This window comes from Caretta caretta, chromosome 18, assembly GCF_965140235.1.
Source record: "Caretta caretta isolate rCarCar2 chromosome 18, rCarCar1.hap1, whole genome shotgun sequence".
NCBI classification, from domain to species: domain Eukaryota; kingdom Metazoa; phylum Chordata; order Testudines; family Cheloniidae; genus Caretta; species Caretta caretta.
The window spans coordinates 7,062,349-7,077,493 of NC_134223.1; the positions used below are offsets into that span (position 1 = coordinate 7,062,349).

Consider the following 15,145-nt stretch of genomic DNA (forward strand, 5'->3'; position numbering starts at 1 on the left):
CGCTGCTATGGGGAGAGTCCTCTCTCCCCACCATAGCCCCAAAGCACCCTCCTGCACCCCAAACCTCTCATCCTCAGCCCCACCCCAGAGCCTGCATCCCCAGCTGGAGCCCTCACACCCCTGCACCCCAACCCTCTTCCCCAGCCCTGAGCCCCATCCCACACTCCGAACCCCTTGACCCCACCCCCACCACATGAATTTTGTTATGTGCTCCACTCTGAAGGGGACACGTCACACTTCACCTCCATATTGGTGCACATAACAAAATTCATTCCGCACATGGGTGGGAAAATTTAGAGGAAGCACTGTAGGCCGCCAACCTCACAGATACCACAGATGTTAAGCTACGGTCACTGTGTCTTCGGCAGAGACGCTTGTATGAGTCTGTATGGTTGAGCTTGTCAAAAATCAGACCAGGAGATCTCCAAGGAAGGGATGCCGGTGGCACGCTTCCCTCTGAGCTGGCACTGAACAAATACCCCAAACATGGTACAATGGGGGAAATGTACTGGTCCTGGCGCCCCCTTTCAGATGAGACAACATTGTGATGATGTCTACTGCTGGTGATTAACGATCTCATTGCACTCCGACAGTTTGGCGGTAGGCAGATTCTAGCTTGGACAATGCCTTACTGCAAACCACAATTCTTTCAGACACTGCTTTGGTATTTTAATTCCTTTGCAGGTCATTTGGCTATCCCAAGAATGTCAGTTTTAAGACTGCATCTTCCTCCTTTCAAAGGGCTTAGTCCTGACTATGTAAAAGATTTTCAGAGCATGACTGACTGTTTTTGGTATGGGGACAGTAGAAAGAGAGACAAGCAACAGACATCAGGCTTGTCGCCTAAAGGGTATGTCTACACTGCAATCAGGAGGAGACACTGCAGATCAGCTATGCTTACAGGGAATATCCCTATCTATCAGCTTATTCACACCTCCTGATTGCAGTGCAGACATATCGTTAATACGGTCATTTTATCCACAATCGGCCACTCAGACACATATGTTGCTTAGCTTCTCCTACCTTGCTGTTTTGGCACTTCTTTACGGCCAATCAGGTCCCAGTTGGTTGCTCCAAATATCAGAAGCTGCCCCTTGCACTTGGACCCTTCGAGTTTCTGCCAGGTGTAAAGAGAAACAATCAGGTGAGCAGACAGGAAAGGCAAATAGGAATTGCAACTGTTCTGCAATTACCTCAGCATACAGAGAGAGCAGGTGGCATGAAATCAAACAGTTTGTTAGTATTGCTACCGTTCATTTAGATGCTCCGGGCAATCGTGGAGTGTTTTATTGCACGAAATAGCATGGCGGCCTGTAGCAGGGCAGTTATACCTATGGTTTATTTTTAGACTGATTTTGCTTTTTCAAAATCTGGTGAAGATTCATACCAAATGCATTGCAGCAACTAAACGATCAGTACAGGTATTTGCAAGTTACATTCATAGTACCGAGAGAGGATAAACTCCAATAAAACTGGCCTATAGTTTAAAAAAAAACAAAAAAAACCGTAAAACTGGATGGCCATTAGAAAGGTCCTGGCTAGAGACATTAGGATACAGCAGATGTAACACTTTGTACTGTACATCTTAGCTCCTTAAGGCTGAAGATTTCAATTGTTCAGGGAGTTGAGTCAAATACACCATGCACAGGATTCAAACCTTCATTAACATCAGGGACCTTTTCCCTTCACCCCCACTTTATTCTGGCAGCCCACTGCATCTTAGCCCTTATTCTCCCAAAGCGAGGCCCACCACTGTGACTATCATCCTACAAGTCATAGAATCATAGAATATCACGGTTGGAAGGGACCTCAGGAGGTCATCTAGTCCAACTCCCTGCTCAAAGCAGGACCAATCCCCAATTAAATCATCCCAGCCAGGGCTTTGTCAAGCCTGACCTTAAAATCTTCTAAGGAAGGAGATTCTACCACCTCCCTAGGTAACGCATTCCAGTGTTTCACCACCTTCCTAGTGAAAAAGTTTTTCCTAATATCCAATCTAAACCTCCTCCACTGCAACTTGAGACCATTACTCCTTGTCCTGTCATCTTCTACCACTGAGAATAGTTTAGAACCATCCTCTCTGGAACCACTTCTCAGGTAGTTGAAAGCAGCTATCAAATCCCCCCTCATTCTTCTCTTCTGCAGACTAAACAATCCCAGTTCCCTCAGCCTCTCCTCATAAGTCATGTGTTCCAGACCCCTAATCATCTTTGTTGCCCTTCGCTGGACTCTCTCCAATTTTTCCACATCCTTCTTGTAATGTGGGGCCCAAAACTGGACACAGTACTCCAGATGAGGCCTCACCAATGTCGAATAGAGGGGGACGATCACGTCCCTCGATCTGCTCGCTATGCCCCTACTTATACATCCCAAAATGCCATTGGCCTTCTTGGCAACAAGGGCACACTGTTGACTCATATCCAGCTTCTCGTCCAGTCACCCCTAGGTCCTTTTCCGCAGAACTGCTGCCTAGCCATTCGGTCCCTAGTCTGTAGCAGTGCATTGGATTCTTCCGTCCTAAGTGCAGGACCCTGCACTTATCCTTGTTGAACCTCATCAGATTTCTTTTGACCCAATCCTCTAATTTGTCTAGGTCCCTCTGTATCCTATCCCCACCTGCCACTGTATCTACCACTCCTCCTAGTTTAGTATCATCTGCAAATTTGCTGAGAGTGCAATCCACACCATCCTCCAGACCATTTATGAAGATATTGAACAAAACCGGCCCCAGGACCGACCCTTGGGGCACTCCACTTGATACCAGCTGCCATCTAGACATGGAGCCATTGATCACTACCCGTTGAGCCCGACAATCTAGCCAAGTCACGATGGGACTCTCTTCAGAGCTCGCCGCCATCTCACCCCCAACTCCGAGCATCACCCCACAGCACTCCTGCTCTCAGGAGCACTGGTTGCGCCCCACAGCACTTCCTGGCAGCCCCAAAAAGCAAGAAAGCAGGCTTTCTAGTCAGATCACTTATTCTGAACTAATCAGCAACAAAAGGACCAACTGAATTTTTTCGGAACCTCAAGTTCCTTGGGGAACAGAGTCTCTCCAGCCTTAAAAATCCGACCCTTTACAGCTGACGTAGCATAACCATATTCAAAGCTGTGGTCCTGATTTTCTCAAGCGCGGGGCTTACATGTCTCCAGCTGCAGCCTGGAAGAGGTGGGTACTCAGCACCTTTGAAAAATCCAGCCCTTTATGCGCGGAATATGCACACAGCTCAGAAAACAAAAGCCAGCATCATCCATCCTGCAATGCTGTCCATGTGACACTCACAAAGGCAAATGAATCCCCCGCTCCACAGGACTGAACTTACCCATGTTAAGAAGGTTTAAAAAATAAGAGTGGGAACAAGAATTCTGGAGCTTAAATTTAAGTGATTGGTTGGGATTTTCAAAGGAGCTAAGGTATTTAGACACCCAACCAACCCTGAAATACAATAAGAGCTGGGGGCTTAACTCCTTAAAGCTCCTTTGAACATCCCAGTCATTATGTTTGCAATCGCTGATAATATAAAACCCCTGACCTTTGGTTGGCAACTTACAAACTAAAATAGAATGCCCCACAAGAGAATGCTTCAAACAATGGCCTCTGACTTTTACAAGGCTGGGGAAATTATGCATCCATTTGGTTTTGCTCCCAAGTACACAGCTAAAAGCCAACATTATAGCACACTTCTGTAACAAACAGCTGGTGGGAGAGGGAGGGTTCGACACAGACACCCTTGAAAAGGAAAAGAAACAGCCCAAGAATCTGACAGGGAAGCCACCTAAACTCCATTTAAATTACTTAAAGATCTTTATCAGAGAGATTAGAACCACAAGCCTTTCAAACACTCCCACTATTTCAGATCACGCCCAATTTTCTCTGTCCCCCTTTTCCTTTAACTGATAGGCCATGAATTTTATTTCTGTAGCAGGGATCCAGAGCCTAAGCTTCCTGGATACATGTTACATCAAAGCATCTGTCTTAAGAAACAGGAACTTCTTCCTGAGGCAAACCCCTCTGTAGGTTCAACTGACTTTACTCCTACAACTTCCTGGTCTGCCAAATGGATCAGGAAATAGAGCAAAGGAGAAAAACTTGTTTTCTAGCAAAAAGAAAAGGAGTACTTGTGGCACCTTAGAGACTAACCAATTTATTTGCTACAGCTCACTTCATCAGAGCTTATGCTCAAATAAATTGGTTAGTCTCTAAGGTGCCACAAGTCCTCCTTTTCTTTTTGCGAATACAGACTAACACGGCTGTTACTCTGAAACCTTGTTTTCTAGCAGCGGTTTCCCATAGGATGTCCACTCAAATCAATTGAGTATTTGATGCTGTACCACATCGGGAACGATGGAGATATGGTCTGGTACTGAACGACATGGCTAGCACATCACTCAGCATTCAGAAACCAAGATATTCTGCTGCCATCACACAATCAGAATCTGGACAATGCTACCAAACAACAGCTTGACTGCAGACACTTTAGGAACCATGCTAAAAAAGAAAAGAGTGTTTTAAATTTAATACACTGCAGTAATTACAGATGCTTCTCACAGTGACTGATATGTTGGCTTGGGAGACCGGACAGGTTTTCAGAGTTAATTGTTATCTTTATTAATGAAGTTGGGATTAATACTATTTGGTCTGGGTTTGTTTTTTTTCCTTTTGTGAGTACAGGCACGATGATAAGATGCTGTACAATGGCTATAGGAAGAATACATCAACGCAGCAAAAACAAGCTAAGGCTATTCAACCCATCTGAAGTAGAGTCCAATTTCCCCGGAGGGAAGGTGCCAAGTCCAGAATGTTCAGTATTGTTCAGGTTAAAAGACTATACCAAAGATTTACTTAGCAATAAAAGAAGTCTTCCCTGTACACTAACCTAAGCATGCTCTTTGGATCTTTGCTGCCTACTGAGATCCTAGTCACGTAATTTGTGCTAAGATGGATGGGATGGAAGGGGAAAAAAAATATACGATGCTTTCTTCAATCAGCAAAATGGGGTTTCCAGGGTAAAATTACTTTGGAATTGTATCTCAAGGGAAAAAAGAGGTTTGAAAGGCTGATGTTCAACCTTTGAACAGACTCATTTGGGAGGCTGTATCTTTTAGACAAGGAACGAGTGTTAAAGGTGCCTGTCCATTAGAGAGTGTATTATTGCAATCAGCTACAAAACAGGGCAAGTAAATAAATCTGGCTTATGTCATGGATTCATCCCAGAGTTAACGAACCCTCTGAATGCACGTTACACTACAGTGCTGTGTGATCTCGCTGCAGCATTAAACTTGCATCCCCACTAAATGACCAATATCACTTGCATGAGCAGAGCAAAGGGACTGTTACTGTAACATTCCGTTAGCTCAGGCAAAGATCACAAACTTCCATCTGCATGCAACAGCAGAGCAGAGACCTTATTGGCAAAGCAGGCTGAAGGTGTTTGTAGGATGGATCCTTCCCTTTCCGAGTCTCATAACGTACAAGAAAAGAAGTGGCCAAGCCATGACAATGCAGAAGCAACTTCTACTTCAAAGGAATGAGCAAAACATTTTCCATAGCTTGTTTGTAAGTAAAACTATTCCCCAATGCTTATTCCCCTACCCACAAGTCAAACACTGAAAGCTGGCTTTATCCACAAGATTCAAATAAATTAGAGCATGGTTACCACAGGGAAAATCAAAGACCCAATAGTCAAGTTTGGCCTTTGAATCATGACATCAGTGGACACTTTAGGCCAAATTTTCAGAGAGGCTGAGCACCTGCAGATCCAAAGCCCTGGTTTTCCTGCATGTTTGGAAGTTTAAATAGATGCCTCATGACAACCCAAAGGCTTATAGTGGAGGCAGTTTTGAATAGTCTTCTGAAGTCTCGTGGTGGGTGGTCTTCGGAGGTTTAAAACAGTCTGCACTGTACTAATCTTTCAGTCTGGCACGTATTTCTGTTCTACAAGGAGAAAAACTACGAGACCAACAAATACTTTAAACACTTCCATGCTTAACTGGTCAGTAGAAGGGAAGCAAACAAAACCCAGACCAACTGTTCATGGCGTCACCGACACTTCTGCTATTTCAGACATCTTTAACATTGTCGCCGGCATCACAACACCATCATCTAAACGAGTCCAGCCTCCTGCACAGATGTCAGTCCCAGAACATGGGACCCTTCCCCACCCCCCATAAAAATGAAAATGCAACATCATAAACACTGTTGCAGAAGCGATGTCAACAAGTCAGGCATGTGTTTAAGGTTTTGCTTACCGAACAGCCTCATGGAAGACATGCTGTTTCTATCAAGATCCCAGAGGTAAGGAAGATTCTGCTCACAACCGCAAACAAAAATTTACAGTAACTAAAACAGAAGCTGCTAAGATGCTTTCGTAACAAAACGAAGTAACCACATTAACATTATTCAAATTACTCTCCATCTTTTTGCGCCAATCCTCTTTCCCCTTGTCTCTCTCTCTTTTTTTTTGTAAAGCCTCAGTCATCCATCTGGGTCAGCACAGTTGGATTCTTACACTCATAACCTTCAGTGGGGCTGCATATGGGCACGAGGGTCCACCTGCATGGTTCAGACTGTAAAATCTGGAGCTCAGATTGTAAACTCTTGGGGGTAGGGACTGCATCTTATTTATTCTGTGCCAAGCAAACTCTGGCTGCTCTATAAAACTGATCACTATAACGCAGGCCACTCAGCCTAATACACGCAGCATGGAGGAGTCATGAGTTCAGTGGTTTTTCACATGCTGTTTCTTGCGAGAGAAGAGTACAAAAGTGTCTTAATATCAGTGCTTGCTTCAGCAGAAGATCTCATCTTATTCCAGATGCTTGGGGGGGGTGGGGGGGGGTTTGCAAAAGTCAGGAGCTTTATAATTAGTCAGACCATTTTAATTAGGGATCCACAGCAGTTCTGTGCACTTTCCAGCTCCCTGCCTCTCTCCTTGCAAACAGCCCTGCCCCCAAACAAAAGGAAAAAAGAGAAGTGTGGCTGGCAACAATGCTAATCAAGTTCTCTACTGCCTCTGCCCCCATTATACAAGCAGGGCTTCCCCACCTGCTGGTGAGACAGGAGGGGGAAGGGAGAGAACACACTGGGCATGCGCAACAAGCCCTCTCCAGCTTATGCCTTTGCAAGGGAGCCGGGCTTCCCTTGCATCCTGGGGAGGGGAACCACCACGTGACCCCTGCTACAGTAGCAGGGCTTCCCCCACGTCCTGGGGAGATGGGAGGGAGGGGAAAAAGGGTTGGGAGCAACTGGGCATGTGCACTGCCCGCCTCCTCTCCTTCCCCCAGCCCCCAGAGTCATTCACCACTGCCAGAGACAAGGCGGGAACCTCAAAGCCCTTAACAGTGTCTCTCTCCAAACAACAAATAATCCCCCTGCCCTGTAATAACATCCCCTGGAGTGTCTAATGCAGCCCCCAAACACACACACTTCCCAGACAGAGACAGGCCAATACCAGACAGGGAGCAAGGGGAAGATCTTCCCTGTTACACATCTGTTGCTGGATCAGCTTCTGTGGGTGAAAGAGACAAGCCTTCCAGCTCCACCCGTCTATGGAGCTCCAAAGCACGCCTCTGTCACCCACCGAAGTTGGTCCAGTAACAGATATTACCTCACCCACCTTGTCTCACACCCTGGGTCCAACAAGGCTACGCAAATATGCGTAGCATGAAGTCTTTCTCTCAAGCTGAAGAATTGCGGGGAGGCTCCCCACTTCCAACGCCAGTACATTTCTTTCAGGAAGCTGGGCTCCTTGAATGGCATCCCAATCAGAGAGGGACTGTCTTTCAAATAAAGATCATGATTTCTCTTTCATGATAAAAGCAAAGCCTCTCCCGCTCTAACATCAAAGTCTGTCTGGCTGTGATGATCATAGACTCATAGAATATCAGGGTTGGAAGGGACCTCAGGAGGTCATCTCGTCCAACCCCCTGCTCAAAGCAGGACCAATCCCCAATTTTTGCCCCAGATCCCTAAATGGCCCCCTCAAGGACTGAACTCACAACCCTGCGTTTAGCAGGCCAATGCTCAAACCACTGAGCTAGTTTGCTTGCAGATGTAATAAACGGATCACGTACCCACTTCCCAGCAAAGCGAACCCCACTTCCCAGCAAAGTACATTCACCCACATGATCGTAAAACTAAGGGGTTGGGTTTTTGCTTGGTTTGTTTGTTTTTTTTCAGGGGGAAGAGTTCTGTTAGTGACCAAGATAAGTTTGACATCGAAATCCTTCCTGTGGAACATTTGAGAGGGTTATTTTTCTTTTGTTGGCCTGGGGAATATCCAGACTTCCCTCTCTTCCACCCAAAAAGGACTTCCCTTTCCCCAAATAAAGAAGGAACCAAACAAAACACGTTTCAGAGTAGCAGCTGTGTTAGTCTGTATTCGCAAAAAGAAAAGGAGGACTTGTGGCACCTTAGAGACTAACCAATTTATTTGAGCACAAGCTTTCGTGAGCTACAGCTCACTACAGCCAGCTTTTTTCGCAGTGCATGAATTCCCTCCCTCCCCCCTTTTCTTTTGAGAGAGAGAAGGCCCCCACACCTCCAAAAAAAGTGAGCTCATTTGATTCAGCAAGGGGCCTAATCTAAGACACTGGGGCAGGGGGAAGGGGGGGATCCATTTTCAGGGCAGGTTTGAACTTCTGTCCTCAAATCCAAAGTAGCCATAACAGTTACCACATCCAAAATGCAAGTACCCCTACATTCCCAGGAAGAGCGCCAACTGCTGGACTGACCCACATGGAGTGGGAAGACGGGTGCTTACACCACAGGGGTGAAAATTCCCCATAAGGGGGCAAAAAAATCAAGCCAAGAGGAAGAGAAAATGTTTGATAAATATCAAGAGTAAGTGCAAGGAGGAGATTGTTTAAAAGGCTTTTGTTGTGGGTTAAAGGGACTGGGTTGGGGTCCAGGCCATTTGCAGAACTTTAGTGAAGGAAATCTTCACCCGATGTGATTAAATGTATTTAACCTATGGATTGTTAATTTTTAAAAAAGCATTAAACAATCACACACATCTCACCCCCAACCCTAGCTGGGTCAATTTTAAGAAAAGCAGCTATTTATATATTTCCCCTGCACAAAAACTAAGTGGGGAATGACAAGAGGGATTTATCCCCCAGCAGTTCACAGGGAAAGGGGGGCATACTGCCCACACCTGGTTTTGAGGGTGGGGTAGGATGACCAGATGTCCTGATTTTATAGGGACGGTCCCGATATTTGGGGCTTTTTCTTATATGGGCGCCTATTCCCCCCTGTCCTGGTTTTTCACATTTTCTATCTAGTTATCCTAGGGTGGGGACAAGTAGGGAGTCCACCTAGTTCCAACTGGGTGATGGGGGGGGGGCACAAGGGGACCCATACCGCCCTGGTTCAGAAAGATGAGGACTATTTGTCATCTCTTCTCCCCCTGGTTACTTGGGGGTGGTGGCTCCCATCCTTCACCCCTGGGCCTTGACCTATGGGGACAGGGGGCTCCCAAGCCTTGACCTACAGGGCAGGGGGGGCTCCCATCCCTCCCCCACCCGGGCCTTGAACTACGGGGCAGGGGGGGCTCCCAGGCCTCCCCCACCCGGGCCTTGAACTACGGGGCAGGGGGGGCTCCCAGGCCTTGGCCTATGGGGCAGGGGGGGCTCCCATCCCTCCCCCCGGGGCTTTGGCCTATGGGGCAGGGGGGGCTCCCCCCGGGGCCCGTCTCTCACGATCCGCTCCTTGCTGTGCTCGGGCTCGCTGATGATCACGGCCTGGCCTCCGGCTCGGCCGCCGCCCGGCCCGGGCCTGGCCGCCCTCTTGCCGCCGGGGCCCCCGTCCAGCTCGGCCGCCGCCAGCAGCAGCTCCCGGGGCCCGTCCTCCTCGCTGCTGCCGCCGCCGCCGCCGCTGCTGCTGCCCTCGCCGCCGCCGCCGGCCCCGCGCTCAGGCCGGCCCCGCTTCCTCGGCCCGGGGCCCGGCCGCTTCCTGCCGGCCGAGCGGGCCGTCCCGTTGCCGGAGCTGGCCTCCCACACGGGCCCCGCCGCCGCCGCCGCCTTCCTCCGGGGCATCTTGCCGGCTGGGCAGAGCGGGACAAACACACACACAGGCGGTCACGGGCCCCGATCCGGCCGCCGGGCCCCCCCATCGCGGCAGGGCCCCCGGGGCGGCGGAGCTCTAGGCTGCCGGGGAAAGTGGGGGGCAGCCCCCCCCCCCCGCAGGTTATACAGCCCTGAAATGCACAATCGAGCAACAACAAACCCCCTCACGTGGCAAAATAGTTCCCCCCCCCGCCTCGTGCAGGGAAACTGCCCCCCCACCACCCCAAATGCACGAAAATCGCACAGAAAAAATCCCCCCCCCTTCGTCCTAGATGGATTAAAATTTGCTACCTTGAAAAAAAAAACCGGCATGGAAATGGCACCACTCCTGCGAAAGTTTAGGGGGTAAATGTGTGTCTCCCCCCCCCCCCATTAGCATTCAAACTAGCCAACAGACAAGATGTAAGGGGAAAGAAAAATCCCCCCCATTAAAATGTACAGTGTAGAAAAGATCCGGACATTAAACCTACACACAGAGAAAGGGGTGATGAGCTCCAGCGATAGTTTTACACCTTGGCAAACAAAAAATCCCGCAAGCAAGTGGGGGACACCCCCCCCCCCCAAGCCGGCTCCAAAAAGTATAGGTGAGAGTTCTCGACCCACATCCCCCCTCAGCCGGAATCGCTGGGATACTTACAAAGCGCTTTAAAGTCTATTAAAAAGTAAAATCTACCCCCACTTTGTCTCTCCCCTCAAGGCACCCGCAAAGTGTGTGTGTCTGCGGGGAGGGGGGGATTTCCCCCCACCTGAAGCTGCTTTTGTTTTTGAACTCTCCTCCCCCTTATTAAAAAAAAAAAATTTCAACTCAATTGTCTCCCCCACCCGGCTCAGAAATGACACAAAAATCCAATTCATGCCTCCATCCTCGAGGGTTCAGAGCTTGATCTTCTACTGGCCGGATCCGTTCCCAGGCCTTTTCAAGAAAAGGCTAAAAAACACACAAAAAGATGCGCTTCCCCCCTCCCCCAATAAAAGCCATAAACACCTGTTCGGGGAGTTGGGTTTGTTGTTGCTCCAAATCAAGAAGAAGAAAAAAAAACTTTGACGTTCTCCAACTCTTTCCAGCAGGTTTTAATTTTTATTTTTTGCCCGTGTAGCTCCGCCGGTTTATTTCTGATTCAGGTTAGGGATTTTCCCAGCTCTCCTCTTCTAGATTTTCCTCCAGCGTCCCTTTTTCTTTTGCTCTGCCTTTAAAAAAAAAAATTGAACAATGGGATCTCTGTCTGTCTCCGATTAAACCACGTGGATCCGCCTTCCTTCCCTTTTTTTATTCATTCAACCCCAACCCCCCTCCTCTTAGGGTTTTTTTTATCCGCTCCCCCCCGCCACTACCTTTAAAAAAATCAACTTTCTCCTCCTCCCAAAGAGATCCGAATCGAATTTCAAAACTCTACCTGGTTTGGATGAAGAGTGCAACAAAAAGAAAGAAAGAATTCAAAGGCTTTAATTAATTTTGTTTTGTTTCCTGTTAAAGAAAAGGGTTGGTTTTTTTTTTCCCCCTAGCGCCCACCCACCAGATGCACTTAAAATGTAAATATGAGCCGCCAGAACAAATGCTACAATACAAAACAGAAACACATGTATGCACAAGAAAAAGGAAAGAGCTGTGAAAGAAGGAGGCAGGCAAAGTCCAGCTTTGAGAACAGCTCCATCTCTAGGACAGGATGACTTTGAGGGGGGAAGCGGGGGCTGTTAATTCAGTTAATATGGGGGGGAGGGTTCTTCCCTTACTAAAATGCTACCATGAAATCCTCCTGCATGAACGAAGGCTAATGGTAAAACTGCCTCTTTGTTATGTCTTGGTATTCTTTTATTATGCTCAAATAAATTGGTTAGTCTCTAAGGTGCCACAAGTCCTCCTTTTCTTTTTGCGAATACAGGCTAACATGGCTGACTAACACTGCTGTTACTCTGAAACCTTTATTATTATGATTATTTATTTGTATTCCAGTACTGTCAGTGGACCCAAACGGAGATTAGGGCCCTGTTCTACTCATAGGTGCTATAGATACATGTATACATTGTGGATAGTTCTCTCAATGTGCAGCGGCAGTCAAAAAAGTCAACAGCATGTTAGGAACCATTAGGAAAAGGGTAGATAATAAACAGAAAAATATCCTAATGCTACTATATAAATCCATGGCACACCCACACCTTGAATATTGCATGCAGTTCTGGTCAGCCCATCTCAAAAAAGATACATTAGAATTGGCAAAGGTACTGAGAAGGCCAACAAAAATGATTAAGAGTATGGGACAGCTTCCGTATGAAGAGAGATTACAAAAGCCAGGACTGTTCATCTTGGAAAAGAGATGATTAAGAGGGGAGATGATAGAGGGCTGTAAAATCATGAATGATATGGAGAAAGTCAATAAGGATATGTTATTTACTTCTCCACTGAACACAAAGAACTAAGGGTCACCCAATGAAATTATTACCAGCAGGAGAGTGAGTTTGTGTGTATATGGGGGTGGGGGGGATGTGAGAAAACCTGGATTTATGCAGGAAATAGCCCGACTTGATTATGTAAAGAGTTGTCACTTTGGATGGGCTAGCACCAGCAGGAGAGTGAATTTGTGTGGGGGGGTGGAGGGTGAGAAAACCTGGATTTGTGCTGGAAATGGCCCACCTGATGATCACTTTAGATAAGCTATTACCAGCAGGACAGTGGGGTGGGAGGAGGTATTGTTTCATATTCTCTGTGTGTATATAAAGTCTGCTGCAGTTTCCACGGTATACATCTGATGAAGTGAGCTGTAGCTCACGAAAGCTCATGCTCAAATAAATTGGTTAGTCTCTAAGGTGCCACAAGTACTCCTTTTCTTTTTGCCAATGAAATTAATAGGTAGCTGGTTTAAAACAAACAAAAAGAAGTATTTTACACAACACACAGTCAACCTGTGGAACTTGTTGCCAGGGGATGTTGTGAAGGACAAAAGTATTACTGGGTTCAAAAAATAATTAGATACATTCATGGAGAATAGGTCCATCAATAGCTATTAGCCAAAATGGTCAGGGACGCAACCCCATGATCTGGAGGTCCCTAACCTTGACTGCCATAATCTGGGAGTAGATGACAGGGGATGGATCACTTGATGGTTGCCCTGTTCTGTTCATTCCCTCTGAAGCACCTGGCATTGGTCACTGTTGGAAGACAGGATACTGGGCTAGATGGACCCTTGGTCTGACCCAGTATGGCTGTTCTTATGTCAGTGTTGTTGTAGCCACATAAGTCCCTGGGTATTAGAGAGACAAGGTGGGTAAGGAGATATCTTATATTGGACCAGCTTCTGTTGGTGGGAGAGACAAGCTTTCAAGCTTGCGGACATATAGTGAGAGAGATGGGTTTCAGAGTGGTAGCCGTGTTAGCCTGTATCAGCAAAAAGAACGAGGAGGACTTGTGGCACCTTAGAGACTAGCAAATTTATTTGGGCATAAGCTTTCATGGGCTAAAACCCACTTCATCAGAGAGTCCTTCACCTGAAGAGTTTTAAATCCTGCAATTTCTTTCCCTGAGACTATTCCTGTGCATAAAGTTAAGCACATGCTTAAGTGCTTTTCTGGATTGGGGCCAGAATGCTCAGCAGTTTGCAGGATCAACCCCTGTATGGGATAGATCTAAAGGAAATAATATCCCCATTCTACAGATTGGGGTCTGAGGCAATGAGAGATTAAATGAGTTGCTCAGAGTCATACAAGAAGGCTCTGGTGGATCCAGGAGCTGAACCCAGGTCTCTCGAGCCTCAGTCGAGGGCCTTAAATACAAGACCATTCACCTGATCAGTATTTATTGATACAAGGTCTCAAATGCTGGTTCTGTCCATTGACGAGAAAGTAAGGATTATTATAATTCTATACTTCCTTTCACTCCAAAGAATCCCAAAGCACTTAACAAACTCTTGCTCCCTGATTTACAAATTATATAACATCTACTGCATGTATATAGATATATCTATGCATCTTTCTGAATTGTTTTTACCCAACTCTAAAATTCACCTATCTCTGGGGTAGAATGCAGCTGTTCTTTAAAAGCAGCCAGACCCAGTGACACTGCACAGTGAGTTAGGGCAAGAAGTGCCGAAGATTGCCAATCTGCACTAAACCCAGGTATGAAGCCAGAGGAAATTCCACCTCAAGTTAGTAGCTGGGACATGCCAATGTCTTTCCGTTAGCTGTAATAGTCCATCATTCGTCTTTTCCTGCATTGAACCGTGGATCGTTACTTGTATCGAGTTTTGTGTAAACCCAGCTTGGAAGAAGCTCCTCTCTGCTGTGAGGTGTATTTGAAATTGCAGTACCTGTCATGAGCATAGTATTTTATACACATAAATACTTTCATAACCACAGTCTTTATACATATCTCATAATGACCATCAAGTTCAGAGCATTACAAGCTTTCATAAAAGACCTCACCCTACATATTTTATACACAATAACATTGTATACAACCAGTTGGTTCACTTGCTTACTCTTTGGGGCCTAGGCTCCCCCTGTCCTTCCTTTGGGGTGTCTGGACCCTGACTGGCACAGCATGGAATTCATCTCCAGGAAGTATAATTACCAAAACTGGAATACATTAGGGCATTAGTGTTAACACTTTTACCCTGTAAAAAAGTGCCATTGAATCTTTAATGGTCAGGATCTGATTTTACATATCACGCAAAAGGCTGCCTCTACTGGCCCCTGGCCCCAGTATGGATCGTAGAGTGGCTCGTTACTGGTTTAGAGGAAAGAAAGAATCACTGAATCACCACTCCACTATCACTTCCTGAGGCACGTGGAATTTTCAGGGAGGCCTCCCATCAAAACCATGTTCCCTGCTTATTTTAGAACATCTGAGAAGATGAAATGGCTGGAAACATAACAAATGCTTTCCAGTGTATGTGATAAGGGCATCGTCTATGTATTTGGTCTCCCAGTGGGTTAGTTTAAAAGGGGGAGAAGAAGAAATTTGAGCCGAAGCACAGTGCTGTGTCCTGATTTTAAAAGGTCAGAGCCTTTGTGAAGAAATAATAACTTCAGCGATTGTTATCCTCCCTTTGCTGGCTTTACCATTTCCTTTATGTACAGTGCCCAGAGT

The 15,145-nt window shown here is 46.6% G+C and overlaps 1 protein-coding gene across 2 annotated transcripts in view; it reads right to left on the reverse strand.

The window, feature by feature from the left end:
- RCC2 (regulator of chromosome condensation 2) overlaps window positions 1-11,605 on the reverse strand; it is a 37,079-nt gene extending 25,474 nt beyond the window's left edge. Inside the window, exons 1-4 of one of the 2 annotated variants that reach the window (XM_048824826.2) lie at window positions 11,460-11,605; window positions 11,051-11,253; window positions 9,700-10,043; window positions 1,024-1,117 (exon numbers count right to left, since the gene is read on the reverse strand). In XM_048824826.2, the coding sequence (XP_048680783.1) occupies window positions 1,024-1,117; window positions 9,700-10,035 (430 nt within the window). In that variant the 5' untranslated portion in view covers window positions 10,036-10,043; window positions 11,051-11,253; window positions 11,460-11,605. The remainder of the gene's footprint in view (window positions 1-1,023; window positions 1,118-9,699; window positions 10,044-11,050; window positions 11,254-11,459) is intronic. The other variant, XM_048824825.2, reaches the window with a different exon arrangement.
- Between the last annotated feature and the right edge of the window lie 3,540 nt (window positions 11,606-15,145).